This window comes from Indicator indicator, chromosome 29 (genome assembly GCF_027791375.1).
Source record: "Indicator indicator isolate 239-I01 chromosome 29, UM_Iind_1.1, whole genome shotgun sequence".
Lineage (NCBI taxonomy): Eukaryota > Metazoa > Chordata > Aves > Piciformes > Indicatoridae > Indicator > Indicator indicator.
Window position 1 is genome coordinate 2,200,063 of NC_072038.1, and position 27,785 is coordinate 2,227,847.

Sequence of the window (27,785 nt, forward strand, 5' to 3'; positions counted from 1 at the left end):
CCATCCCTGTCTTAGCTGCTGTCTTCAGGCTCTTGCCTCCCTTTGTGTCTTCCATCTCTGCCATCTCCCATGGCTGTGGGGAGTGTGTCTGTGGCAGCTGCAGCAGTGCCCTGCTCTCCACCCTGCAGCTAGGTAGCAGATGTGCCTCATGTCCTGCTTGGGTAGTGCCTGCTGTTGACCTCAGTCACCTTTTGCTGCCTCTTCCTTGCTTGGCTGCTCAGCACTGGTTCCTCAGCTGCTGAGGTGGCACTGCTGGTCTGCACCCCAGCTGCACGAAGGCCCTGTCCCAGCCTGGGCTGCCCCCAGCTCAGCACTGTGCTGCTCACTGCTCCTCAGAGTCTTGCCTCCTCTTCCATCTGCCCATCTCCAGTCTCCAGCACTCTCATGTGAGACCTCCCAGTCTTGCATCCTGTCATTGCCTTCACTCCCTGAAGCAGTGCTTTTGGGGAGTCCATGCTGGCTTCTCCAAGTGTCCTTTGGCTCCTGTGTCTGCCCAGATGCTCTGCCCTATAGCCAGCCACTGTCCGTCCTCTGCCTGCCCTTTCTCTTTCTCCCTGGGGAGAGCGTTTGGGAACAGGAGGAATCTTTGGGATCAGTGTTGTTCTGGGGTGCAGTTCAAATCACCTCCTCCACACAAGATGTCTTTCACATGCTTTCCAGAGTTGGAGAAGAAACAGGATGGAAGGAAATGTCAGAAGTAGGAGGAGAGGCTTTCAGGGGAGGTTGTGGAGTTTGAGGAGCACACTGCAGGGAAGGCTGGGAGAGGATTAAAGAAGAATGCAGTGGGGGTCTGGGGGGACCCTGAGATGAGCAGGAAAGAGTCCTTTTGGAGACAGACACAGAGCTGGCACAGAAAGGAGATGTGAGTTACAGTATGGAGAAAAGCTTCTTTTGATGTTTCTCCTCACCAGAGAGGTGAACTTCCCAGAGTTGTGGCTAGCATCTCAGTGAGACACTAAACTACTCCTCCTGGGTCCCACCATGGTGCCTTTGGCATCCATCATCTTCTGTGGAGCTCAGGGCAGTGGTATTGTTCACCCAGTGCTGCTGGGGTTGCCTGAGAAGGAGACATTTGCTCTGCTCAGCCTCTGGTGTCTCAGGAGGGGGCTGTGGAGCTTTGTGTGGTGTAGGGGCAAGACAGGAATCACCAAACTGCTCAGGCTTTCCTCAGTGACCTGTCTGAGCTTCTGTGAAACAGACCTGAACCAGTGACCTAGAGGTGAAGCATCTGAGGTGGTTGCTAGTCCTCTGAGCCACCCTTGCTCTCTGTGGGACTACAGAAGGGCACCTGCACGGCAGCACCACGGGGGCTGGGTGGCCCAGCTCTGGCTGTGCTGCCTCCTGCCTCTTGGCCCAAGTGCTCTAGGGTGCCCTGGGAGGGAACAGGGCACTGGGAACATGCCAGTTACTGGCCTAGGGCTGAGCTTTAGCTGCTAGAACACAACAAGTGGTGAAATCCCCCAGTATCAGGATGCACCAAAGGTAAGGCAAATCAACCATCCTGACGTGGTGTGGGTTGTCAGAGGGCAGTGCTGAGGCACACAGCCATGCCCTGCTGCTCAGAAGGTGCTGTCAGTGGCCAGCTGGAAGGTACCTTCAGACCCTTGGTCTTGTGCTTGTCCTGGATGCCACCAGCAGTTGCTCCCAGGCCAGCCCTGGTGCTGGAGTCCTTCTGGCGTCTTGCAGATTTTTCCCACAACCTTGAGTAATTTTTCTTTCTTGGATAGCCAAGGAGATTTTTTCTCCTCAAGGAGGCTCCAGGCTACCTCAGTTGCTTTGGACTTCTTGCCAAGTACTTTTTTTTTTACTTTTTTGTTTTGTTTTGTTTTTTTTCCCCTTCCCCCTTTTTAAAAATGATTTTTCACCACGAGTCACACCTTTAGGATCCCAATTTCCTCACCTGTGCTTCAGGGATTGCATTAGTTAGTACAAGAGGTGAAAAATGGCTGTGAAATCACATGAAAAAAACCTCTGGATGGTCTTCTCCATCCTTCATTTGATGAGCTTCACCTTTGGACGTGGGCAGCTCTCTGTGTTCCAACTTGCACTGTTCTTCCAAGCCCAGAGGAGAGGTTTTGCATCATGTGTGCATCCATAGGTAGCTTTAGATACACACAGTGGAGATGTTCTATGCATGGCTAAAGCCTCTTTTCTGTAGCCTTCATGTTCCCTGGGCCAGTATTGGGCAAAGCTTGATGAGAAGAGCTCCTGGGCCTGTTGCCCACCATCAGCATTACCACAGCAATGTGTTCCCTTCTTTATGTGCCTGCTCCCTTCTCACCCTGTCAGCCATGCTGGAAGGAGCCTTTTTTTTTTTTTTTTTTTTTTTTTTGGTCTTCTGTGCTTGTCTTTAGCAATTTGAAATGGTTACATTTCACAGCAGCCCCCTTGAGCTCCATCCAGCATGGCCAAGAGCTGTGTGGGAAGAATTTGGTGGTGGGAATCTGGTGGTGGGAATCTGAAAAGCCCGACTGGGGTTGGCTTGCTGCAGTGTGCAATGGGATCTCTGCTCTTTAATTTCACTCTGACATTCCAGCTCAAAAGCCATTTTCATTCAGACTTAGCAATTCCCCAGGAAGCTCCTGAGGGGAATGGGGAATTGCTAAGTCTGAATGAAAATGGCTTTAGGGCTTCTTCTTTGAGCACGCAACCCTCAAGGGCTGCCTGCTCAGCCTGGGGCTTGGAGCTTTGCCCTTGTTTGCCCCAGAAGCAGGGCTTGTGAGGCTGCAGTGACTGGCAGGTCAGTGCTAAAAGCCTCTGCCACTCTTCCTCTTTCAGAGAATTCGGTCGACAGTGGATGAGAAGGAGCAGAAGCAGCTTCTGATGGACCTGGACGTGGTGATGCGGAGCAGCGACTGCCCCTACATCGTTCAGTTCTATGGAGCTCTCTTCAGAGAGGTGGGCACCACACACCTGCTGCCACACACTCAGCCTTGGCCTGCTTTGGGGTTGCTTTGGCTCCTTTGGAGGAGGAGAGAATTTCTCTTAGGTTTCGTGGCTCTTCGCTTTTTATAATCAATGGGGGGCTGAGCAGGGCACCCAGCTGGGTGCTGCTGAGCACAGCCCTGCTCTGCCTGCTCCTTGTTGTGGCTCTCTGCATCTTCTCTCTCTTGTATTCCAAAAGTCTTGGCAGTCTGGGGAAGCCCCATTTAGTCTCTCTCCTTAAAAGAGAGCCAATGGAAAAAGAAATTTGGTGCTAGGAGGTTCCCTTCATGTGTTAGCCCCCAATGCTTTTCTTTGTCTCTGTGCGGCTTGTAAAGCAACTTTTTCCCAGATGCTTAGAGATGGCTGTAACTGGTGACAGGAAAGAGCTGAGTGGAAAAGGGGAAACATAACTCCCATATCCAGCAAGGGCAGGAAGGATGACCCAGAGAACACCAGGTCAGGCAGTCTCACCTCTGTGCCTGGTAAGATCATGGAGCAGATCCTCCTGGAGGCACTGCTGAGACAGAAGAATAATGAAGAAGTGATTTGGTACAGCCAGCAGGGCTGCACCAAGGGCAGATCCTGCCTGACATACCTGGTGGCCTTCTGTGACAAGGTCACAACATTAATAGATGAGTGGAGAGCAACTGACGTCATTGACCTGGAGCTGAGCAAAGCCTTCCACACTGTCCCACAGCACAGCCTGGGCTCCAAGCTGGTGCAGTCTGGGTTTGATGGATGAAGCATTCAGTGGGTAAAGAACTGGCTTGATGGCTGCACCCAAAGAGTGGCTGTCAATGGCTCCATGGCCAAGTGGAGGCCAGGGACAAGTGGAGTCCCTCAGGGATCAGTGCTGGGACCAGTCCTGTTCAACGTCTTTGTTGGTGCCATGGACAGTGGCACTGAGGCTCCCTCAGCAGGTTTGCTGATGACACCAAGCTGTGTGGTGCAGCAGACAGGCTGGAGGGAAGGGATCCATCCAGAGGGACCTGGGCAGGCTGCAGAGCTGAGCACATGACAACCTCAGGAGGTTCAACAAGACCAAGGGCAAGGTCCTGCAGCTGGGTCAGGGCAATCCCAGGCACTGATATAGGCTGGGCAGGGACTGGCTGGAGAGCAGCCCTGAAGAAAAGGCCTTGGGGGTGCTGGGGGAGGAGAAGCTCAGCAGGAGCCAGCAGTGAGCACTTGCAGCCCAGAGAGCCAAGCAGAGCCTGGGCTGCATCAGGAGAAGTGTGGCCAGCAGGGCCAGGGAGGGGATTCTGCCCTCTGCTCCACTCTGTGAGACCACAGCTGGAGCTCTGTGTCCAGTTCTGGAGCCTCTGTTCCAGGAAGGATCTGGAGGTGCTGGAAGGTGTCCAGAGAAGGGCCATGAGGGATGAGCAGCGGGCTGGAGCTGCTTTGCTATGGGGACAGGCTGAGGGAGCTGGGGGTGTTCAGCCTGGAGAAGAGAAGGCTCCAGGGAGACCTAATAGCAGCCTTCCAGTACCTGAAGGGGGCTACAGGAAGATTGCAGAGAAACTGTTTGCAAAGGCCTGCAGGGACAGAGGCTGGGAGGTGCCCATGTGGAGGATCTCTGTGTGAAGGTGGCTGCTATGGTAGCATTCATGGCTCCCTTGAGGTGACCTGGCTGGGTCAGAGACCCCCAGGTGGCAGCCATCTGCTTTCTGGGGGTTTGTACCTGCAGCCATGCTGGGTCAGACCAAAACTCCTGCTGGGAGGTTCTGGCTCTGGCAGCGTGTGGTGGCCTTCAGCCAGGTGCAGCTGGCTGTCTCCTGCCCTAGCCCTGCTCTCCTTGTGCTCACTGACTCTTGCTGCATTTCTTCCCCATCCTAGAGTTCCCTTTGCCCTTGGCACATGCCTGCTTTTTGCATCCATGGAGCACTTCTCTTGGTTACCCACCCCTTGGTAGAAGGCTCAGCACCTTCACTGAGTCTGAATTTCCACCCTGCTGGTTTGGGTAGTGCCTGTGTTTGAAGAGGTGGTGAGCAGTTACCTTTAGTCCTCTTCTCCAAGCCACTGAGTATGCTATGGACACTTGCCCTGTTCCCCCTCCATCATGCCTTAACCAGTAAGTGCCAGCCAGCACAGAAACCCTCCCAGACCTTTGATCACCCTTCACAGAGTCATAGAATGGTCTGGGTTGGAAGGGACCTCCAAAGCTCATCCAGTCCAACCCCCTGCAGTCATCAGGGACATCCCCAACTGGATCAGGTTGCCCAGAGCCCTGCCCAGCCTCACCTTGAACCTCCAGGGATAGAGCCTCAACCACCTCCTTGAGCCACCTGTTGCAGTGTTCCCCTCACAGTAAAGAACTTCTTGCTGTTCTCTGCATCTTTTCCTTTCAGGACAGAGACCAAACTTTCCTGACTGTTGCTGACAGGAGCAGTCTCTGCCATCAGGAGCCTGGGGGCTGTCATTTTGCTGGGCCCTCATGCACACAGCCTGTGCTGGGGAGTGGGTTAGTCCCCAGGATGCCTCCAGGAATGCTTCCAAGTGAGGAACAGAACCAGAGCTGGAATTAGACATGGAAAGCTGTGTCAGCTGGCCACCATTAATCCTCACATACTTTAGCTGTTCCTGATGTCAATCACTGCATGTTTGTGACTGGTTTAGCATCTACTGTTGTCATTTAAGGTAGATGCTATGCTGCAGGGCCCCAGAAGGTATCCTTCTGTCTCCTTGTCTGTGCGCAGACACTCCCATTGCCATCTAGCTTCAAATGACCAGTGAGAGCAGTTGGGAAGCTGGCCTGGGCAGCCCTGTTGTGGTTGGAGGTCAGTCCCCAGGCTGAGCTGTGTCTGCTCAGCACAGGCAGAGGAGGGGGAATGCAGCCCTGGACTGTAGCATTTGGTCCATCTGCGAGAGGAAGGGGTCTGGAGAAGATGGATGTCAAAACCTGCCAGCTGCAGCTGCTCTGGTGTTGAAGCTGGCACAGGCTGTAGCCTTGGCTCTTTTCCACTCCTTCAGCACAAACCCAGCCCCTCTCCTCCAGGGGAGAAGGCAAATGGAGAGCTGCTGGCCCATGGCTGCCTCTGATCAGGTGCAGCAGCCTGTGCAGAGTCTTGCAGGGCTGTACCAGGGAGCTGCTAGAGAAAGCAGGTCACTGGTGTGGGTGAGGCTCCAAACTGGGACTGAATGTTCAGTTCTGCTTCTGGAGAGCCTGCCCCCTGTAGCTGTGCAGCTCACTGCTCTGGCTGTAAATCTCAGGCCCTGAAACAAGGACAGCAATCCTTCCTTTTCCCATGCTCTGCTGGTTCTTGTCTGTTCAAACACAAAGAGATTCTGGGCTAGGAAGGGTTCTCCCTGTCCAAGCTCCTACCAAGTGTGGAGCCTGACCCAGCCTTGGCTGAAGACAAATGATGAGGCTCTGAGCTGGGGTGAAGAAAAGTCTCTGGGCAAGGCTCTCTTGCCAGATGCTGCTGAGCAAAGTGTTCAGAGCTGTGCAAGCTCCAAGCACTTCCCAGGATGTCAACATAAATGCAGAAACCTTACTCTGAGCAGCACCCAAATGTCAGCCTGGCTTCTGCTGCACCCTTCTTCATGTCCAAAACTCCAGTCCTGCAGCCAGGCAGGGTTCCTTGCATGCTCCAGGTGGGAAAGGTTTGTGAGGTCACTCTGGGTTATGTGTTGGTCCCTGGAGCCTCCCTTTTCCCCACCCTCAGCATCAGTGGCATTTGATTCTGAGGTGACAGCAACCTGCCCCTGTCCTCAGCCCCTTCCTCCCAAGGGGAGGTTCCAAGTCATGTCCCTCAGAGGTGCAGAGGGTGTGCTCAGGGAAGGTCTTGCTAATCAGTTACATGCTGGAATAATCAATTGCATCTTTTAAAGCTAGGGCACTGTGGCATCAGGGAAGCACAGAAAGGGAATGGAAGGCTTCAGCAGTGTGTTTGAACCTGGCTCACACCACCCCACCCCCTTAGCAGAGCGGTGCCCACACCGCTGAGGATGCTCCAGGTCAGTGCTGCACCATCCCCTCAGGTGTGAGGGCTCCTGGGACATTGCTGAAGACTCAGCCTCCCTCAGGAAGCCCTTCAGCAGAGTGTGCATAAACAAAGCTCTTTGCTCCAGCATCTCAAGGTGAAGAGTAAGGAAATAAGCTCTGAAAGGCAGATCCTGCTGGGACCACCTGCCCTGAGCCAGGGTTCAGATTCTCCAGGCTTGGATGGAGCTACAATGGGAAGTCATCTTCTGCTTGCTTCTGAAAGGTGAAAGACTTTGATCTGAGCCTCTTCAGATACTGCCTAGAGAAGCTTAAAGGTTGAGGAGATGGCTGTCAGAATCTGATGATCGGCAAGAAGATGACCTCAGCCTCAGGAGCAGCAGCAGGGCAGCTGGGCACTGCTGAGGGGCTGGTGGCTGTCCCAGCAGGGAGCTGTGGATGCAGAGCAGCAAAGAACAGAAACTCTTGAATCCTGACAGTCTGGGGAGTGAAGTACTTTGCCAAATGGGACAGAAGTGTCCCAGGTGGTCTAACTCTGCAGACAGGAGAGGGGCTGCAGCCAGGCCAGGGGCAGCCGCTGTGTGGAAAGTTTGCTTGGGAAGGGCCAAAGGCACGAGCTGTGTCTCCTGAGTTACCTGCTTTCCTTCAGGAAGGGTTTCCTGACAGAGGCTTCCCAGGGAACTGGTCCTGCTTTGCCCCTCAGCAGCAGGCAGCATCTCCACACATGGTGTTTGCTGCTCGTCCTTCAGGCACAGGGGACAGCCCCCTGCCTGTCAGGGCACAGGGCCATGGGTGGTGTGCAGGAGCTACAAGCTGACTGCTGGAGTGGGACATCCCTTGAGTTGAGGGACACCCACTGGATGGAATGGGATTGCCTGGTGGGTGCCACAAGAAGGCTGGCACAGCAGGAGACACTGCTTCAGCCTCTGCATGGAGTCAGGGGCTGCCTGCACTGGTGCCAGGCAGTGCTTGTGGTGCAGTCGGTGCTCCATGGGACACTGCTCTGCTCACTCCTGCTCTTGTTGGTGATGCTGGGACCTTCACATCACCATGGTGGTGCCCAAGTGGCTGGGCCAAAAGTGTGGTGGGGAGTGGAGATCAATCAAGTTGGCAGCTGTCACCACTGGTGTTCCCCAGGGCTCAGCACTGGGGCCAGTTCTGTTTCACATCTTTATCACTGATCTGGACGGGGAGATCAAAGCACCCTCAGGAAGTTTGCAGATGACACTAAGTTGGATGGCAGTGCTGATCTGCTGCAGGGCAGGGAGCTCTGCTGAGGGACCTGGCCAGGCTGGATCCATGGCTGAGGTCAGTGAGAGGAGGTTTAACAAAGCCAAGAGCTGAGTCCTGCACTTGGGGCACAACAACCCCAGGAATGCTCCAGGCTTGGGGCAGAGTGGCTGGAAACTGCCCAGTAGAGAAGGGCCTGGGGGTGCTGGGTGCCAGCAGCTGGAGATGAGCCAGCAGTGCCCAGGTGGGCAAGAAGGGCAGCAGCAGCCTGGCCTGGAACAACAATGGGGTGGGCAGCAGGAGCAGGGCAGGGATTGTGTCCCTGGACTGGGCACTGGGGAGGCCACAGCTCAGATACTGAATTCACTTCTGGGCCTCTCACTTCAAGGACATTGAGGGCTGCAGCAGGTCCAGAGAAGTGCAACAAAGGGTCTGGAGAGCAGGGCTGGGGAGGAGCAGCTGAGGGAGGTGGGGGTGGAGAAGAGGAGGCTGAGGGAGACCTCATTGCTCTCTACAACTCCCTGAAAGAAGGTTGCAGTCAGGTGGGGCTTGGGCTCTGCTCCCTAGTCTCAGGTGAGAGAAGGAGAGGAAATGACCTGAAGCTGTCCCAGGGGAGGATTAGGTTGGAGAGGAGGAAAAATTTCTTTGCTACAAGAGTGGTCAGGGATTGGCAGAGGCTGCCCAGGGAGGTGGTGGAGTCCCCATCCCTGGAGGTGTTCCAGAAAGGTGTGGCCATGGCACTTGGGGCCATGGTTTGGTAGCCATGGTGGTGCTGGGTTGCTGGTGGGCCTGGATGATCTTGGAGAGCTTGTCCAACCCAAGCAGTTGTGTGATTCTGTTGCACCTCCCCGTGGTGTTGCAGCATCTTTCCTTTCTCTGGTGCAGTTGCTGAGGGATTGCTCAGTTCCTGTGTTCTCTGATATCCCTCAGCCTTTGCTTTCAGGAACAGAAAGAATCCCAGAGCACTGCTGGTGTGACATCTACCAGCTGAAGTCATGTTCTTGTCCACAGTCTGAGTTCTTCACAGCAGAGAGAAGCAAGTTGCACCTGGTAAAGGCTGGAGAATGAAAAACAGTTGGAGAAGAAAGCCTGGAGGGAAGTGCAGAAGGGCAGTGACAGCTCTGGCTGTGGAAGGGACTTGGTGGCTGATGAATTACAGAACTGAGGAGTGGCTCCCTCAGTTCCAGCTCTCAGCCCTTCCTCGTGAGAGAGGTGCTCCAGTCCTTCAGTCCTCTTAGTGGCCCTTTACTGGACCCTCCCCAGTCTGGCCATGGTGGGAGCTGAGGAACCACTGCTGGACAGAGCACTCTAGAAGTGACCTCACCAGTGCTGAGGCAGGGGGAGGGGTCCCCTCCCCCCTGCTGGCAGTGCTGTGTTTAGTGAGCAGCCCCCCAGGGGCCTCCTTCACAGCAAGGTTCCTGTTCAGCTTGGTGTCCACCAGGACTCCCAGGTCCTTCTCTGCCAAGCTGAATTCCAGCTGGGTGGTGTCTGTGCCATGCTGGGGACTCAGGACTGCTGCTGGTAGGGCAGGGGTTGGGTATGTCCTGGAGACAGGCAGGGACAGGGTGAAAGGAATGTGCAGGGTGTTCCTGGACAGCCTGGGGAGTGCCTACAAGATGTGCAACATCTGCAGGTGCTTCACTGCCCAGGAGGGAGCAGAATGCATTCTTTAGAAGAACAGCTCCAATGGGAAGGGAAGATTGAAAGGCTTCTTCCATTAGTTTGTGCCTGGAGACCAACCAAGAGCAGAAGGTGAAAAGCAGCTTTGGTTCAGGTGGCTTTGTCCTCACAGTTCCTCCCGAGGCTGACCTTCCCCAGGCACGGCAGCACTGCTTTGTGTGTGCTCAGGAGGGGTCTGGGTACCTGAGTGTCCCTGCCAGGCTGCATTTCTGTGCTCACTGAACTCCATCACTCTGGCAGTGGCTCAGACCTGCCAGCTCCCAGGAGGCAGCAACCTGCAGAGCTTGGAATTTTGCCCCCAGTGTGAAGGGCAAAGCTCTGGCAGTGGATTTCAGTGACCTTTCTGACATGAGTTCATGTGGATTTAGATTCATGGAGTGGGTTGGGTTGGAAGGGACCTTCAAGAGCATCCAGCTCCAATCCCCTGCCATGGGCAGGGACACCTCCCACCAGCCCAGCTTGCTCAAGGCCTCATCCAGCCTGGCCTGGAACACCTCCAGGGAGGGGACAGCCACAGCCTCCCTGGGCAACCTGTGCCAGTCTCTCCCCACCCTCACTCTCAAAAATTTCTTCCTCCTCTCCACTCTCAATCTCCCCTCTCCCAGCTCAAAGCCATTGTCCCTCATCCTGGCACTCCCAGCCCTTGTCCAAAGTCCCTCCCCAGCTCTCCTGGAGCCCTTCAGGTACTGGAAGGCTGCTCTGAGCTCTCCCTGGAGCCTCCTCTTCTCCAGCCTGAACAGCCCCAGCTCTCTCAGCCTGTCCCCACAGCAGAGCTTCTCCAGCCCTCTGCTCATCCTCATGGCCTCCTCTGGAGCCTCTCCAGCAGCTCCAGGTCCTTCTTGTGCTGGGGGCCCCAGAGCTGGAGGCAGTGCTGCAGGTGGGGTGTGAGCAGAGCAGAGCAGAGGGGCAGAATCCCCTCCCTGTGCTGCTGCTCTCCCTGCTCTGGATGCAGCTCAGCACACAGCTGGCTCTGGGCTGCCAGGGACCATTGCTGGCTCCTGGGGACTTTGTCACCAACTGACACCCCCAAGGCCTCCTGCAGGCTGCTCTCAGCCACTCCTCACCCAGCCTGGATCAGTGCTTGGGATTGCCCTGACCCAGGTGCAGGACCTTGCCCTTGGCCTTGTTGAACCTCATGAGGTTAGCTTGGGTCCTCCTCTGCAGCCTGTCCAGGTCCCTCTGGATGGATCCCTTCCCTCCAAAGTGTCAGCAGCACCACACAGCTGGGTGCAGACTTGCTGAGGGAGCCTCAATCCCCCTGTCCATGTCACCAACAAAGATCTTGGTACAGGTCCCAGTACAGAGCCCTGAGGGCTGCCACTTGTCACTGCTCATGCAGGTGATTGTGAATGCCATGGGACATGACTCCTGTGCCCTGCAGGGTGGTCACAACTGAAGGGATTGCTGTTTTCAAGTCTTGCTGTGCATGTTGATGTTTCACTGCTGCAGCCCTCTGGAGAGCCAGGCAGTTTTTGAGACTTGGATTCACCTGGGTTTGAGGCATCTAAAATGTAACCTCAGAGCTGAGCTGCTCAGCTTGAGGCCTCTGCTGGTGAGTGGAGTAGGGAGAGAGGTGCCTGTGGGGCAAGGCTGCCACTGAAGGAGTCCATCCTGGCAAATGCAGGTTGCTGTTACTGTGTTTTCACAGACTTACTGAGGCTGGGGTAGACCTCTGAGCTCACCAAGTCCAGCCTAACACCACCACATTGACCACACCATGGCCTTGGACCTATTCTTCCCTACCACACTGAAGTCAAATTGATTTTACCAAATCTTATTTTAAAATCTAGCTGAGCCACCAAGCTCTACTGCTCAGAGGTCATTACAGTTAGCTTGTAAGGTGCTCCAGATGCTGCTGATTGCTGGTTAAGCTGAGATCCTGTGGTAGTGGGGAAAGAAACCTAGGAAGCTTGGGTTTGTGAGCTGGGTGGCATGGCCAGTAATGTGCTCTGGTGGCCAAGAAGGCCAAGGGCATCTTGGGGTGGATTAGAAGGGCTGTGCTCAGTAGGTCAAGAGAGGTTCTCCTCCCTCTCTACTCTGCCCTGGTGAGGCCACATCTGGAATATTGTGTCCAGTTCTGGGCACCTCAGGTCAAGAAGGACCTCAGGGAACTGCTTGAGAGAGTCCAGCACAGAGCCACAAAGATGCTGAAGGCAGTGGAACATCTTCCTCATGAGGCCAGCCTGAGGGAGCTGAGGGCTCTGTAGCTTGGAGAGGAGGAGCCTGAGAGGTGACCTCATTGCTGTTGATAAAGATGTGCAAGGTGAGTGCCCAGAGGCTGGAGCCAGGCTCTGCTGGGTGATGCCCAATGCCAGCACAAGGGGCAGTGGTGGAAGCTGAGGCAGAGGAAGTTCCATGGAAACAGGAGGAGAAATTTCTTTCCCTGTGAGGGTGACAGAGCCCAGGCTGCCCAGGGGGGTTGTGGAGTCTCCCTCTCCGGAGATATCCAAGACCCACCTGGATGTGGTCCTGTGTGACCTGCTCTAGGTGCTCCTGCTCTGGCAGGGGGGTTGGACTGGATGACCTTTGGAGATTCCTTCCAGCCCCTCACATTCTATGATTTCTGTGATGACTTAATGGGAAAGAGCTCTGCAAGAATTACCTTCCCCCAGCCCCCATCTCCTTTTTTTTCTTTGTACTTCAAATGAGTAAAATCTTTCTGCGTGGTTTAATTCTTTTCTGAGCACTGTAAGCAGTAGGCTTCAATGCAATCCTACTTCTCTAGTCATCACACTCTAATTACCTGGGTCCTGAAGGTGCAAGTGCCACCTCCAATCCTAAACACCTCCAGGGACAGTGACTCCTCCACCTCCCTGGCTCCAAGGAGCTCTTTGTGCTCTGTGAGATTTTCTCTCTGGTTTTGGTTTTCTTTGTGCCCTGTGAGGTTTTCCCTCTGGTTTTGTTTTTCTCTTGGCAGTGACACCTTCCCTTCTCCTCTTCTCTTTGCAGGGTGACTGCTGGATCTGCATGGAGCTCATGTCTACCTCGTTTGATAAGTTTTACAAATATGTATATAGTGTATTAGATGATGTTATTCCAGAAGAAATCCTAGGCAAAATCACTTTAGCTGTGAGTATTCTCTTCAACCCTTTTCTGTCTTTGAGGCTAAGCTCTCTCTTGCTCTGGTGGGAGGGAGTTGTTGGTCTGTGAGCAGCAGAACTGCACCAAGCTGCTCATGGGCCTTGAGTGGAGCCTGACAATGGAGTATTGCCTGGTGGGAAAGCAGGTTACAGGATTAGAGGATGTTAGGCGTTGGAAGGGACCTCTGGAGATCTTCCAGTCCAACCCCCCTGCCAGAGCAGGACCATAGAATCCAGCACAGGTCACACAGGAACACATCCAGACAGGGCTGGAAAGTCTCCAGAGAAGGAGACTCCACAACCTCTCTGGGCAGCCTGTTCAAGTGCTCTGTGACCCTCAGAGGGAAGAAGTTCTTCCTCCTGTTGAGGTGGAACCTCCTGTGCTGTACTTGTCCTATCCCAGGGCACACCTGAGCAGAGCCTGTCCCTGTCTCTTCCTTCCTGACCCCCAGCCCTCAGCTGTTGATAGACATTGATCAGATCCCTCTCAGCCTTCTCATTTCCAGACTAACCACCCCCAGGGTTCTCAGCCTTTCTCCCCAGGCAGTGCTCCAGACCCTTCAGCATCCTTGTATCCCTCCCTTGGACTCTCCAGCAGATCCCTGTCCCTCCTGAACTGGGGATGCAATATTCCAGGTGGGGCCTCACTAGGGCAGAGTGGAGGAGGGGTAGAGGTCCTCTGGTCTGTAATCAGTTCTTAAAGAGACCTCAGGGCCAGCTTCCTGCTCTGTCCTCCTTGAACATCAGCATCCCTTCCCCAGGCATCTTAGTGTGTGCTGGTGGTGGCTGCAGTGGTGGCAGCTGGGTGCAGGTGGTCTCATCCCAGGGAGTGATGGAGGGATGAGCTGGCTCCTCTTCCCTTCTTTGGGAAGAGAACAAGGAGTTGGGCATTTGGAGCCAGGACACCTCAACCCCACAGAACTACTGGAGAGCAAGGCTCTGATCTCAGTGAGTTCCTTACCCCCCCTGCAGTCAGCATGGAGAGGTTGGTGTCTGTGTGGGAGCTGAGTTCCCATCTCGTGGTGCCTTAGGTGGTGGAGTGAGATGAGTCCCACCCAGGGTACCTGAGTGCAGCCCTGCTGCATGGAGCCCTCTGAGCTCATCTGTGGCTGTGACTCAATGAGCCCTTGGTTGTCTAAACACAAGGGCAAGATCTGGCCCTGCAGAACAAACTTTTTGGGTTTGGACTGTGGAGGAAGGGACCTTGAAAGGTATCCTGAAACCTCTGAAACCTGTCAGGTCCATTTGGTTTCTGCAGGGGAAGCTGAGCCCCTCCAGAGAGACTTCAGGCAGCCTTTGTGCAAAGGTTGCCAAAAGCAGAAGTGAGTCTTCAGCAGGTGGAGACCCTGGCTGATGGTTCCTTGGCTTAAGCTGAGGTCCTGACCCAGTCAAAAGCTGAGACCAAGCCAAATAAATCAGTTCAGTGATGCTGCTGGAAGGTGAAAGGCTGCAGCATGAGCATTCAGGAGTACCAAGGGAAAGTGAGTGAGTGCTGGAGCTGTGCTGTGCTGGTGACAGCTGGGCAGCTGTGCCATCTGCAGTGAGCAGTGAGCATGTGCTGCAGTGTCCTGAGCTGCTGGGGTGATGGGAAGGTGCTCAGCAGGTCACAAACTGTGAGCTCTTGGAAGGATATCAGCAGATTCTGCTCAGGGCCAGACCTCTGATGAAAAACATCTTTACTCTTCTTAGGGTGGCAAATGCTGGGTGCAGCTGGACCTGCTGCCCCTGCCACATACTGAGATGCTTACAGCCAAGACTGAAAATCCTGTCAAAGGCAGATGGTGGCAGTTCTGCAGCCCAGGGGCTGCACCATCTTACCACCAACTGACTGAAGGTGTTGCCATCCAAAGCAAGGCTTGAGGCAGGCAGGAGATCATAGAATGATCCAGGCTGGAAGGAACCTCCAGAGGTCATCCAGGCCAACCCCCTGCACTCAGCAGGGACATCCCCAACTAGATCAGGTTGCCCAGGGCCTTGTTGAGTCTTACCTTGAATATCTCCAGGGGTGGGGCCTCAGCCACCTCCCTGGGCAACCTGTTCCAGTGTTCCACCACCCTCAGAGTAAAGAACCTGTCCCTAACATCCAATCTAAACCTGCTCTTCTCCAGCTTAAAGCCATTGGCTGGATGAGGTTTGTCCTTCAGGAGCAGTCTGCTTGGAGTTCCATGGCATTCTGTGAGGGCACAAAGAGGAGACCCTCTTAGGGTTTGCAGGGTGTTAGAGAAATGCTGCCCCATGCCTTGGCTCAGACAGACTTTGGGAGTTGTTTGCCCACAGAAGGTACCTTGAACAGAGACTTGAGAGGAGTTTGGAAGCTCTCCAGGGGATCTCCTCCACTTACCCTGTGCAGGCAGCAGAGCTGTAACTCCTGACCAGGGAAGTGGCCACCTTGGTTGTTTCTGACCTGGGAGTCAGAAACTGACTCAGGTGACTGAGCCACCTAAAACTTGCCATACCTGATGCCCACCACAGACCTGAGGATGTGAGCCCAGCTGTGCTGTGTAGGAGCTCATGGGCTGCTTCTTGAGCACTGCTCTTCTTTCCTGCTGTCCTAAGCCCCAGCCCCAGCAGCTGCCAAGGGAGATGCTCTGCACAGCCTGGCTTTAGGAACTGAGGCAGGTGCTGACTGGGCTTGGTGTTCTGGGGCTCATCTCTGCACACCTTGTTCTAGAGAACAAGTGAAGAAAGGCATTTAAGAACACCAGGCTGGGACTTTGAGGGCATCCAGGTCCAGAGGGTTTGTGTGAGCACTGCTCTGGTGTCCCCATCAAGTGCTCACCAACCACCTTCATGTCATGTGAGAGCTTTTTGACCCAAGACTGAAGAGCTGTGAGCTGCTGCTTTGCCTGCTTGAGGGTGGGGGTAGAAGCTTCCCAGGTCAGGTGGGATTTGAACCAACATTCAGACACCAAGTCCAGCAGGCTGCCTCTTGCTCAGGTCCAAGGAAGCCACAGAATCTCCTTGCACCACAGGCCTGCCTGAAGTGCAGCTGATGCTTCAGAGAGTTCTGGTAGCTTCTGCTGCCAGGGCAGAGGCCTGTACCAGTTGAGCAAGGTGGGTTGTGAGGAGACAGCACTGTCCCAGAGCCTGCCAGAGCTCTTCATCACCTAAACACTTGCACATGTGGCTGGAACAAGCAGGAAGGAGCAGATCTGGGGAGCTGTCCCTTGGTGCTGGATTTCATCCTTCCAGCAGCACAGCTTCAGCACACAGCACATCATGGACACCCCCTTGGCAGCATCTCCAGGGCAGCTGTTGGCCAGAGGCTTCAATGCTCTTTTCAGCAGAAGCAAAATGGGTTAGAATGGTGACCTTGCAGGGTGGATTTGGACTGTCCTGTGCAGCAAACTTCCATTTGCTGTTGGAGCGTTAAATCAGAAGAGCCTCAGCTGCTACTTCACACTGCTGCTGCTCAGGCAGTGGAACAGGACCAGTTGTTGCCTGCTGAAAAGTCCAGCACAGGGCTTCCAAGAAGTTATTACTGCAGATAATTAACAGCAGAAGCTGCTGCAGCCCTTGCTCCCATCTCCCAGAGTGGGATATTAGCAGCTCAGGGGTGCTGTGTGTCCTTGCTTCTATCACCTTCTGTTTGCAGGAGAGGTTGGGCACAAAATGCTTTCATTACAGCACCCAGAACATTTTTAAAGCTTTTCTCCTGTTCCTGGAGCTCCGAAAGTTCCATAAATGCAGGAATCTACTGACGTTTGCTTATTTTTCATCTCTTTTTCTTTCCTAGACTGTGAAAGCACTAAACCACTTAAAAGAAAACTTGAAAATCATTCACAGAGGTGAGTTTCTGTCTTCTCCTCTTGCCCACAAAAAGAACTGCAAGAATCGTAAGTGGCCTTTGCTGCAGGTCTCATTGTGGTTGGCACCTGCACTGCCCTGAGTGTGAGTACAGGCTTTGTGTGCTGTGTCTCAGGGGCTGGTCACTGCCTCTTGGGTCTGGGTTTTGCCATAACAGATGATTCCACAGCTTCACAGATTGCCTTGGGTTGGAAGGGATCCTCCAAGGTCATCTTGTCCTACAGGCAGCAGGGACACCTCCAGCTGGAGCAGGCTGCATAGGGATACATCCAGTCTGACCTTAAATGTCTCCAGGGCTGGGGCCTCTACCACCTCCCTGAGCAACCTGTTCCAGTGTCTCCCCAGCCTCACTGTGCAGAACTTCCTCCTGATGTCCAACCTAACTCTGTCCTGCTCCAGGTTCAAACCATTGCCCCTCGGCCTATCCCCACAGCCCTTCTGAGCAGTCCCTCCCCAGCCTGCCTGGAGGTCCCCTTCAGATGTTGAAATGCAGCTCTAAGGTCTTCCTGGAGCCTTCTCTTCTCCAGGCTGAACATCCCCAACTCTCCAAGCTGTCCCCACATGGGAGGTTCTCCAGCCCTCTGATCATCTTGGTGGCCTCCTCTGGACCCTCTCCAGCAGGTCCTTGTCTGTCTCGTGTTGGGGGTCCCATAGGTGGACACAGGCCCCAGCTGAGGTCTTAGCAGAGCAGAGTAAAGGTGGTTGGGTGTTCAGGGTGGTTAGGTGCCTGCCTCTGGGCATGTAGCATCCTTGGGGCTGGTTCCATCTCCTTGTGTCCCTGCTCAGGACCCTGAGCGGCTGTGGCTGCATCCAGTCAGGATGGCACAGCACTGCTGGTGCTGCCTCTCTGCAGCTACTCTTCTGGAAGCTGAAACCTCCAGCCCTACCTTATGGGGTTCGATTTGTTTCCCTTGCAGACATCAAACCTTCCAATATTCTTCTGGACAGAAATGGGAATATTAAGCTCTGTGACTTTGGCATTAGTGGGCAGCTGGTGGACTCCATCGCCAAGACGCGGGACGCAGGCTGCCGGCCGTACATGGCGGTGAGTGGGGATGGGGCATGGGGGCTCTGTGCCCCTGGGGCCTTGTGCCCAGGGGCTGAGCAGGGGCTTCCCCTGGCACAGTGTGGCTCTGCTGCCTGCCTGACCTCTTTCCCCTGGGATGAGCTCCCCCTTCCCAGAGGAGAGCAAGCCTTGGGTTGAGCGCTGCTGCTGGCAGCGGCAGCAGAGGACCCCAGGCTGTGGCAAGGTGACCAAATCTCCTGGGTTTCAGGAAATTTCAGGGACTTTTCGGTGGGTTTCTCCAGTAGTGAAGTGCTGCAGTAAGGAGCTGCTCAGAGCCTGCCAGCAGCAGCCACTCATGCTCCAGAGCAGGCAGTGCCTGGGCAGGCAGTGCCAGCTGGCTGCCAGCTCTCCTTGCTCTGCAAGAAATCCTTTTGCTACAGTGAGATTATGTCACAGGAGTTACTGCAGAGCAGGATGAGAGAGATTTCTGCAAAACACTTCAATCCCAAAGGGTGCCATAACTTAATGCCAGGAGAATGTGGTTCTGGAGGGCAGCAGCAGCAGAGCAGCTGCATGGAAATCACCCAGGCTGAGCTGTGGCTCCTGGGAGTCTGTCCTGCCCATTTCCTTCCCTCCTCCTGCCAAGCACTGGAGCTGTGCTGGGCATTTCTGAAGCTGTCTGAGTGCTTTAAACACTTCTGTGCAGCAGGCTGCTGTGAAAATGCATCTCTTGGTTTCATGTGAGCTGAGGGTTACCTTGTGTGGGAGCTGTGTGTCTGCTGCTGCCAGTGCTTGCTGAACGTCACTCTGGTTGCCTGTCTCATGGCTCTGTGCTGGAAATGCTGGGTGAGAGAACTCTTCTGACTGCTACCAAGGACACAAAAACTTAAGATCTTCCCATGCCGTGTCCATCTGGTCCAGGCAGTGGACTTTGGTGTCTGCCCTGATTCACAGGATCACAGGCTCAGAGGATGTTAGGGATTGGAAGGAACCTCTGGAGATCATTGAGTCCACCCCCCTGCCAGAGCAGGACCATAGAATCCAGCACAGGTCACACAGGAACACATCCAGACAGGGCTGGAAAGGCTCCAGAGAAGGAGATTCCACAACCTCTCTGGGCAGCCTGTTCCAGTGCTCTGGGACACTCAGAGGTGGAACCTCCTGTGCTGTAGTTTCCATCCATTGCCACTTGTCAGGGCACACCTGAGCAGAGGCTGTCCCTGTCCCTTCCTTCCTGACCCCCAGCCCTCAGTTATTGATAGACATTGATCAGATCCCCTCACAGTCTTTTCTCCAGACTAACCACCCCCAGGGCTCTCAGCCTCTCCTCCCCAGGCAGTGCTCCAGTCCCTTCAGCATCCTTGGAGCCCTCCCTTGGACTCTCTCCAGCAGGTTCTTGTCCCTCCTGAACTGGGGAGCCCAGAACTGGATGCAATATTCCAGGTGAGGTCTCACCAGAGCAGAGTAGAGGGGGAGGAGAACCTCCCTGGATCTCCTGGACACACTCTGGATGCCCCCCAGGATCCCATTTGCCTTCTTGGCCACCAGGGCACATTGCTGACCCATGCAGAACTTGTTGCCCACCAGCACTCCATAGGGCTGCTCTCTAGCAGATCATCTCCTAACCTGGACTGGTGCAAGCACAGAGGCTGAGTTTCAGTGTTTGACCTTTTCCTTTCACACCTTTTGCAGAGCTCATTACTGAGTGAGCTGCACAGAGCAGTGCAGCTGAGGTCTGTTGCTGGAGGACAGTGCTGTGGCACAGCACAGCCTGTGCCAGCTCCAGGGCCATCCTGCAGAAGGTGGAACAGGGCAGTTTGCTCCAAGAAAGCCCTGATGAGGCTGGAGAGGGGGCAGAGGCCTGTATGTGCTGGCAGCACTGCTGGCAGCTGTGTGCAGCTCCCTGCAGGTCATCACTGCCAGCCTGCTGTGCTGGTTGGGCACAGGTGCTGAGGGCAGCAGCAAAGAGAGGTGCCCCAGGGGGGCACAGGAGTCAGCACAGTCAGAGAGTCACAGACTGCCAGGCTGGAAGGGACCCCAGGGACCATCTGCTCCAACCTCTCCAGGTCACAGCCCAGTTGCTGCTGGCCCAGCACCCTGTCAGGCTGAGCCTTCCAACTGTCCAGTGCAGGGACTCCACCACTTCCCTGGGGAGATGATTCCAGTGGCCAACTGTGCCCATGGGAAGCATTTTCCTCTGGAGCCCAATGGGAATGTCCCCAGCAGTACCTTGTCCCCTGCAGCCCTTGGCTTTGCCATGGGACTCCTTGTACCAAGGGAGTCTCCATGCTGCTGGTGGCCTCCCTTCATGTCCTGCTCCATGGCAGTAAGGTCTGCCCTGAGCCTTCTCTTCTGCAGGCTGAACAACCTCAGCTCTCTCAGTCTTCCCTCACGTGGCAGAGGGCTTCCAGGCCTCTGAGCATTCTCCTGGCCCTTCTCTGGACACTTCCCAGCCTGTCCACAACTTTTTTGTACAGCAGGGACCAAAACTGCAGGCAGTGCTCCAGGTGTGTTCTGAGCAGTGCTGAGCAGATGGAAGGGATGGGTGAGGGGATGTGTGGTGCCTCCTTGGTGCTAGGGCACAACCTGTGTCCCATCTAAGACACCTCTGCCTGTCCCTGCCTGTGCAGGAGCTGAGAGCCAGCACAGAGCTGTGGCTGCAGGGCAGTGCTTGGGGTGCCTCCAGCTCCTCTTTTCTCCTGGTGAAGATGGGCAGTGGCTGCTGGCATCAGGGCCCAGGGCTGGGCACAGGCTGTGTTCAGATGTCTCCTATGGAGCTCAGGCCATGCATGAAGATATTCCCAGGGCAGCTGACAGTGACTCTGAGCCCTGCTCTCCCAGGTGCCCTGTGCATGGAGCAAGAGGCTGCAGAGATGCAGGAGCTCTCAGAATCCTTCATCCAGGCTCTAAGCTTGGCATTCCTGCCCCAGTGCCCAAGTTGTCTCTTGGGATCAGTCCCTCAGGTGTCTGAGTTTGAATGCATGCAGCTAAAATCCTCTTGGATTCTCCTGGATGTTGCTGGGTGTTGGACTTTTTTTTTTTTCCTGCACCCAGCCAGCACTTTCCTGATGGAGAAAATCAAATCTGGGAGGAGAATGGGAGAGCTGTGGCACAGATCCTCTGTGAGCAGAAGTCATCCCCTTGCACTGCTTCCTTCTGGACTCCCCTCCAGCCTGTGTTTGGAAGCTTTGCCTCTCTGCTAGGCTGTGGGAGAAGACCTGGGCTGCTGCCATTCAGCCTTTGCCAACCACCTGAAGGACTGCTGGAGCATCCCCAGCAAGGCTGCAGGCCCATTCTGAGGGTGTGTGACAAGGTTAGGTAGGGAGGCTGAAATGCCAGCTGCCAGCCTCCCAGGCTGCTGCCCCTAAGAGCTCCTGCTGAGCTGCAGAGTCTGCCCCAGAAGTTGTCCTGGTCACCAGTGATGCTGCTCAGACCATCTCTGCTCTGGTGCATCTCTGGCACCAAACAGAAGCCTGGCTGGAGTGGGTGGCTCTGGGCTCTTGTTTCTGCTTCCCTTGCAGAGTTAAGGAGACCTTCACTTGCCACAGGCTCCTTCCCCAGCAGTTCTTTCTGACTCTGATGTAGTCACCTCTTAAGCTGTTCTTTGAGGAGCTTAGGGCTGAGCAACTTAAGCCTTTAACGCAGATCAGGTGGTTTTGTGGCTCTCCATAAACCCCTCAGGTTTTTAGCAGTCTTTGCAAGTGTAAACCCTGAGATTGAGCAAAGTCCATGTGTGGGTCCCACCTCTGGAGGAGGCAGCAGTTCCTCCTGCATCACCAGGCAACAGCCTTGGCTGCTGATGCTCTGCTGGGGTTGGATGCTCTCTGGGCCTTTTCTGGGAGCCATCACCCCAGAGTGCTGCTGCTTCTGTGTCTGCTCCAGTGAGGCAGCACCCAGCCAGAGCCCAGCTGCCCAACCTTCAGGTCACACTAGCCCTTCAGGAGCCCTCTGCAAGATGGTCAGGATGTGCAGCACCACCAATTTGATTATTTCCTTGGGTATTATTAGAGGTAGGCCAAGGAAGGTCATCTCTGAGATCCCATTATCAATCCTCTCTTTCCTACTCATCAGAGACCTTTGAACAGCTCTGGACTCTTCCAGTGCAGCCATGAGCCAGCAGTGTGCCCTGGTGGCCAAGAGGTCCAGTGGTCTCCTGGGGTGCATTAGGAAGAGTGAGGCCAGCAGGTCAGGGGAGGTTCTCCTCCCTCTCTACTCTGGTGAGACCACACCTGGAGTACTGCAGCAGGTTGCCCAGGGAGGTTGTGGCTGTCCCTCCTTGGAGGTGTTCAAGGCCAGGCTGGATGAGGCCTTGAGCAGCCTGGGCTGGGGGGAGGTGTTCCTGCAGGGGGTTGGAACTGGATGCTCTTGAAGGTCCCTTCCAGCCCAACCCATTCTGTGGCTGTGACTTTGTGCCTGCAGCCACCCTGACCACATCCAGCTGCTGTGCTCTGGGGAACAGCAGCAGAGCAGCTGCCTGGCAGCTGCAGCTCTCAGTGCCAGGCTCTAGCCAGCTGCTGTGGGTGCAGTGAGGGTTGGTTGGCTCTGGCTGTCCTGGTGGCTCACTGTGGGCTTTGCAGCTGACCTTGCACAGGCCATGGTGCAGCTGCAGCCTGCACTGCCCTGCTGCCAGGTCTGCTGGGCTCTGCCTCACTGCCACCAGCCACAGCCAGGCAGGTCTCTGGGCTCCATTTCACATCTGCCTGAGGGCAAGGAGAGAGGCTCCAGGGGAGGCTGGCAGCTTCACCTTACAATCATAGAATCATCAGGGTTGGAAGGGACCTCAAGGATCCTCCAGTTCCAACCCCCCTGCCATGGGCAGGGACACCTCACACTACAGCAGGTTGCTCACAGCCACATCCATCCTGGCTGCAAAAACCTCCAGGGATGAGGCTTCCAACACCTCCCTGGGCAACCCCTTCCAGTGTCTCACCACCCTCATGGTGTAAAACTTCTTCCTAACATCCTATCTGAATCTCCCCACTTCTAGTTTGGCTCCATTCCCCCCAGACCTATCACTCCCTGACACCCTACAAAGTCCCTCCCCAGCTTTCTTGTAGTCCCCTTCAGACACTGGAAGGCCACAAGAAAGTCTCCTTGGAGCCTTCTCTTCTCCAGACTGCTCAACCCCAACTCTCTCAGTCTGTCTCCAGAGCAGAGCAGCTCCAGCCCTCTGCTCATCCTCATGGCCCTTCTCTGGACACCTTCCAGCACCTCCAGATCCTTCCTGGAACAGAGGCTCCAGAACTGGACACAGAGCTCCAGGAGTGGTCTCACAGAGTGGAGCAGAGGGCAGAATCCCCTCCCTGGCCCTGCTGGCCACACTTCTCTTGCTGCAGCCCAGGCTCTGCTTGGCTCTCTGGGCTGCAAGTGCTCACTGCTGGCTCCTGCTGAGCTTCTCCTCCCCCAGCACCCCCAAGGCCTTTTCTTCAGGGCTGCTCTCCAGCCATTCCCTGCCCAGCCTATACCAGTACTTGGGATTGCCCTGACCCAGCTGCAGGACCTTGCCCTTGGTCTTGTTGAACCTCCTGAGGTTGTCATGTGCTCAGCTCTGCAGCCTGCCCAGGTCCCTCTGGATGGATCCCTTCCCTCCAGCCTGTCTGCTGCACCACACAGCTTGGTGTCATCAGCAAACCTGCTGAGGGAGCCTCAGTGCCACTGTCCATGGCACCAACAAAGATGTTGAACAGGACTGGTCCCAGCACTGATCCCTGAGGGACTCCACTTGTCCCTGGCCTCCACTTGGCCATGGAGCCATTGACAGCCACTCTTTGGGTGCAGCCATCAAGCCAGTTCTTTACCCACTGAATGCTTCATCCATCAAACCCAGACTGCACCAGCTTGGAGCCCAGGCTGTGGTGTGGGACAGTGTGGAAGGCTTTGCTCAGCTCCAGGTCAATGATGCCAGTTGCTCAGACTTCTGTTCCTGTGGCTGGAGCTGAGGCAGGGCATGTCCTTTGGGATGTATTCTGTGTTCTCCACTGCACAAGTGTGACTCCTTCTGCCTGCTCTTCACTCCTGGTTTCCTTCTCTTCTCTTTCGGCTTAGGAGTGCATTGGCCTGAGTCACAGATCAGAGCTGATGTGGTCAGGGATTGGAACAGGCTGCCCAGGCAGGTGGTTAGGGTCACCATCCCTGGAGGTGTTCGTGCTCTGCTGGTCATGGAGGTGTCGGGTAGAAGGTTGGACCTGATCTCAGAGATCTTGTCCAGCCTTAAGGGTTCTGTGATTTCAGTGCCATGTGGGCAGGTCTGGATGTGCAGGGCAGAGGGCAGGAGGCTTCCTGCTACTGTCACCAGTGACAGCCCAGACCTCAGCTTCAGCAAATGGATTTTCCCTGAAATGCTGCCTGGAAGTAGCTGAAGGCTGCAGTGTGTCCTGTGTCCCTCTGTCTTTGTGTCACACCCTAAGCTGCTGTGCTTGCTTAGCTGGGGGCTGGAGAGGGAGGACCAGGGATGTCCAGTGCTCACTTTTCAGGCAGGATGCTGCTGCTGAGGTGGACACTGACAGAGGGAGAAGCTCCCTGACAGCCTGCACTCCTCTTTGATGCCTCCATACCTTGCCTCTGTGCACCATCAGCACACCCAGCGGTGGGTCCCCGTCTCAGCCATTTCCCTTCCTCACTTGCAGTTGGCATTAGCAGGACACCTGGCACAAGCTGAGCTTTGTCTGCAGCCCTCATTCCAGGGCCCTGGAGTGTGGCACACTGACCCTCCCTTGGTTGGTGTGAATTGTTCCTGTGTAATCTGGATGGAAGTTCTCTGTATTTGGAGGAGTTCTGTTCTGCTCCATCTAGCTCTCCCTTCAGCTGTGCCACCACAGCCTAGGGCCAAATCCATCCCTGGGAGTGCTGTGACCCTTCTGTACCCAGGAGGTGATCTTATTCCCTGTGTTGCTCTGGAGCAGGGGACAGGTCAGGTCTGTTAGTCTGATCTGCTGATGTCCTTCCTGAGCTCAGTGTGAGCCAGTGCTCCCCCATGGGCTTCTCCTTCAGGTGTTCTGCTTCTTGCTGACAACATCCAGGAAGCTTCAAAGCATTTGAGAGCATCCACATGCTGAGTACTCGCTGTTCTCAAACCACCCTCCCCTCAAATAGGGAAGAGTTAGGGGCTGGAAATCATAGAATCCCAGAATGGTAGGGTTGGAAGTGACCTCATTGAATCCAACCCCCCTGCCAGAGCAGGGTCACCAGGGCAGGCCACACAGAACACAGCCGGGTGGGACTTGAATGCCTCCACAGAGGGAGACTCCACAACCTCTCTGGGAAGCCTGCTCCAGACCTCCAGCACCCTCACAACAAAGAAGCTTTTCCTCATGTTGTGGATGCAGCTCAGCACACAGCTGGCTCTGGGCTGCCAGGGACCATTGCTGGCTCCTGGGGACTTTGTCACCAACTGACACCCCCAAGGCCTTCTCCTGCAGGCTGCTCTCAACCATTCCTCATTCAGCCTGGATCTGTGCTTGGGATTGCCCTGACCCAGGTGCAGGACCTTGCCCTTGGCTTTGTTGTACTTGTTGAGGTTGGCTTGGGCCCTGCTGCAGCCTGTCCAGGTCCCTCTGGATGGATCCTGCTCTCCTGTATGTCAGCAGCACCACACAGCTTGGTGCCATCTGATGTCATCCAGAGGGAGTCCTTCAGGCAGCCACTCTGAGTCCTTCAGATGCTTCTCTGCTGGGGTCAGACATCTGCCCTAGCAGCAGGTTTGCCTCCAGAGCTGTGCCAGGCTCTGCCCTGCAGGATGAACTCCAAGTTCTGAGTCTGAGATTCTTGTGGCTCCTGCCTGCAGAGTGTGTGACTGCTCCTCCTTCCCTTTGCAGCCCGAGAGGATAGACCCCAGTGCCTCCCGGCAGGGCTACGACGTCCGCTCCGACGTCTGGAGCTTGGGGATTACATTGGTGAGTGGGGGAGCTCCTGCTGGGTGGCCTGGCTGTGGTGATGTCACCCAGCTCCAAGCAGAGCCCAGCTGTGCTGCTGTGAAGTGTTGGCATGCAGAGACTGAAGTGGGCACCTCCTGGCCTCAGCAGCAGCGTAAGCCCCTCTGAGGCAGATGCTCTCCTGAGCCCCCAAGGGTCTGGGTAGCTGCAGCTGTGTTTTGCAGAGGAGGGATCAGAAGTGAAACCTCCTGAGGAGGGCTGGTGAGTGTGAGGTGCAGAGCAGGGCACCCAGCCTGTGTACATAAGCCCCTTACAGCCCTGGCATCTGCTGTGCTTTGGCTGTGCAGAACACTTTGGTTAATCCTGGATCCCAGCTGCTTAACCACAGCACTGCTAGGTGCTCACACTGGGAACAGAAGAGATCTCCCCTTCTCCAGGTGCTGAAGTAGAAGATAAACAGAAGCACTAAGTGTAAAGCAGCAGCTTTTGTCTTCTCCACTGGTATTTCCAAATGCTCCTTTTCATTGTCCCATGAGGAGCAGGGTGCTGGACTGGGTGATCCCTGTGGGTGCCTTCAGCTTGAGATGTCCTATGACTGTGTGACTTCACTCTTGGGTTTAGTGGTTGTTAGGATGCTTGGGAAGGGACCAGAGGATTTGGTCTACTTTTGCACACGTCAGTAAGAGCATTGGTTGATGTTGCAGTCAGTGGAGGGGAAGACATTGCCAGCCTGGAAGCATGGCACAGCCTGGGGAAACCTGGAGTGCTCCTAACAGAGGCACCAGAGTTTGCTGTTGGGTAAAACTTCCCTGGAATGGTTTGGGTGGGAAGGGACCTTCAAAGCTCATCCAGTCCAGCCCCCTGCAGTGAGCAGGGATATCCCCAGCTAGAGTAGGTTGCTCAGAGCCCCAAACAGCCTGACTTGGGATGGGGCAGCTCCCACCCCTGGGCAGCCTGGGCCAGGCTCTCCTCAGTCTCAGTGTCAAACATCTCTCCCTTCTCTCCAGTCTGAATCTTCCCTTTTAGTTTAAACCATGTCCCCTGCCCCTCTCTCAGCTGAGGTTCGTGCAGGGACTGGGATGAAGCGTCCCACCTTAGTCTTCCTTTTCTGGGGCTCAGGGTCCTTGCAGACCTTTCTGCACCCTGCTGAGCTCAGCCCTTGTAACCTGGCTGCTGCTGTTGCTGTGTCCCTGCAGTATGAGCTGGCCACAGGGCGGTTCCCCTACCCCAAGTGGAACAGTGTGTTCGACCAGCTGACACAGGTGGTGAAGGGAGACCCCCCCCAGCTGAGCAACTCAGAGGAGAGGGAGTTCTCCCCAAGCTTCATCAACTTCGTCAACTTGTGGTGAGTGTTTGCTGCTGAGAGCCCTGGGAGCTGCCCTCTGGGGTCACTGTGGGTGTTTGGAAAGGGTCTTGCACCAAGCACCTCCTGCACCAACCTCAGAGTGAGGACCTTTTGCATTCCTCTGGTGTGGATGGGACACTTGTCTGGGTGAGGGCTGAAGGGCAGAGGCATGGCAGAAGGTTTGTGTGAGCAGAGGTGGGCATGACCTGGGCATCACCTGGGCATCCTGTTCCTTGGTATGACTCAGCCTTGGGACAGACCTACTGCTTAGCCTTGCTTCTGCAGCACCTGGCAGCACTGTCACATGGTTGGACAGAGGATCTCTGCTGGTGCTTGCCTCTGCCTGGCAGGGTCAGGAGCCTCTCTGCCCAGTTCTGCTCAGCACAGTCACAGTCAGCAGCTGCAGCAGGTGCTCTGGGCTGTTGGCTTCCTGGTGTGTGCTAAGATCAAGACTAGAGATGGTTTTGTGGAGAGCAGGGCCTCTGAAGTATGCTCAGCAGGTTTGTGCAGAAGGGGCTTGGAGCAGCCTGTGCCCACCTGGGGTCTGTGGGACCTGTGCTGCTTAAAGGCTGGGGAATGATTTTTCTATCAAAACGTGAAAGGTGGTCAAGGTAATTTCATAGACCTAATGCTGAAGCACACAGGAGATCCAGCAGTGGAACCTGTGATGGTCCTCTGAGACCTTCTGCTTCTGCTGGGGGTTAGGAGCCTCTCTAGTAGTGCTGGGGCTTGAGAAAGGTCCCAGGTGGCAGTGCAGCTGCTGGGGATTAGACAGATCCCCTGGGAAAGGAGCTGTCCCCTCCCATCTCTTGTGGGGCAGCTCTGGCTGCTGGTGCCCCCTCTGGCAGCCCCTCTGTGCCCACGTGCCCTGCCATGTCCCTCTGCCTCAGGGCCTTTGGTG

The 27,785-nt window shown here is 55.3% G+C and overlaps 1 protein-coding gene across 1 annotated transcript in view; it reads left to right on the forward strand.

Moving 5' to 3' along the window:
• Positions 1–27,785, forward strand: part of MAP2K4 (mitogen-activated protein kinase kinase 4) — an 89,805-nt gene that overhangs the window by 55,388 nt on the left and 6,632 nt on the right. The window contains exons 4-9 of the mRNA XM_054393723.1: positions 2,779–2,898; positions 12,725–12,844; positions 16,592–16,643; positions 17,580–17,707; positions 25,483–25,560; positions 26,736–26,884. Of these exons, the coding sequence (XP_054249698.1) occupies positions 2,779–2,898; positions 12,725–12,844; positions 16,592–16,643; positions 17,580–17,707; positions 25,483–25,560; positions 26,736–26,884 (647 nt within the window). The remainder of the gene's footprint in view (positions 1–2,778; positions 2,899–12,724; positions 12,845–16,591; positions 16,644–17,579; positions 17,708–25,482; positions 25,561–26,735; positions 26,885–27,785) is intronic.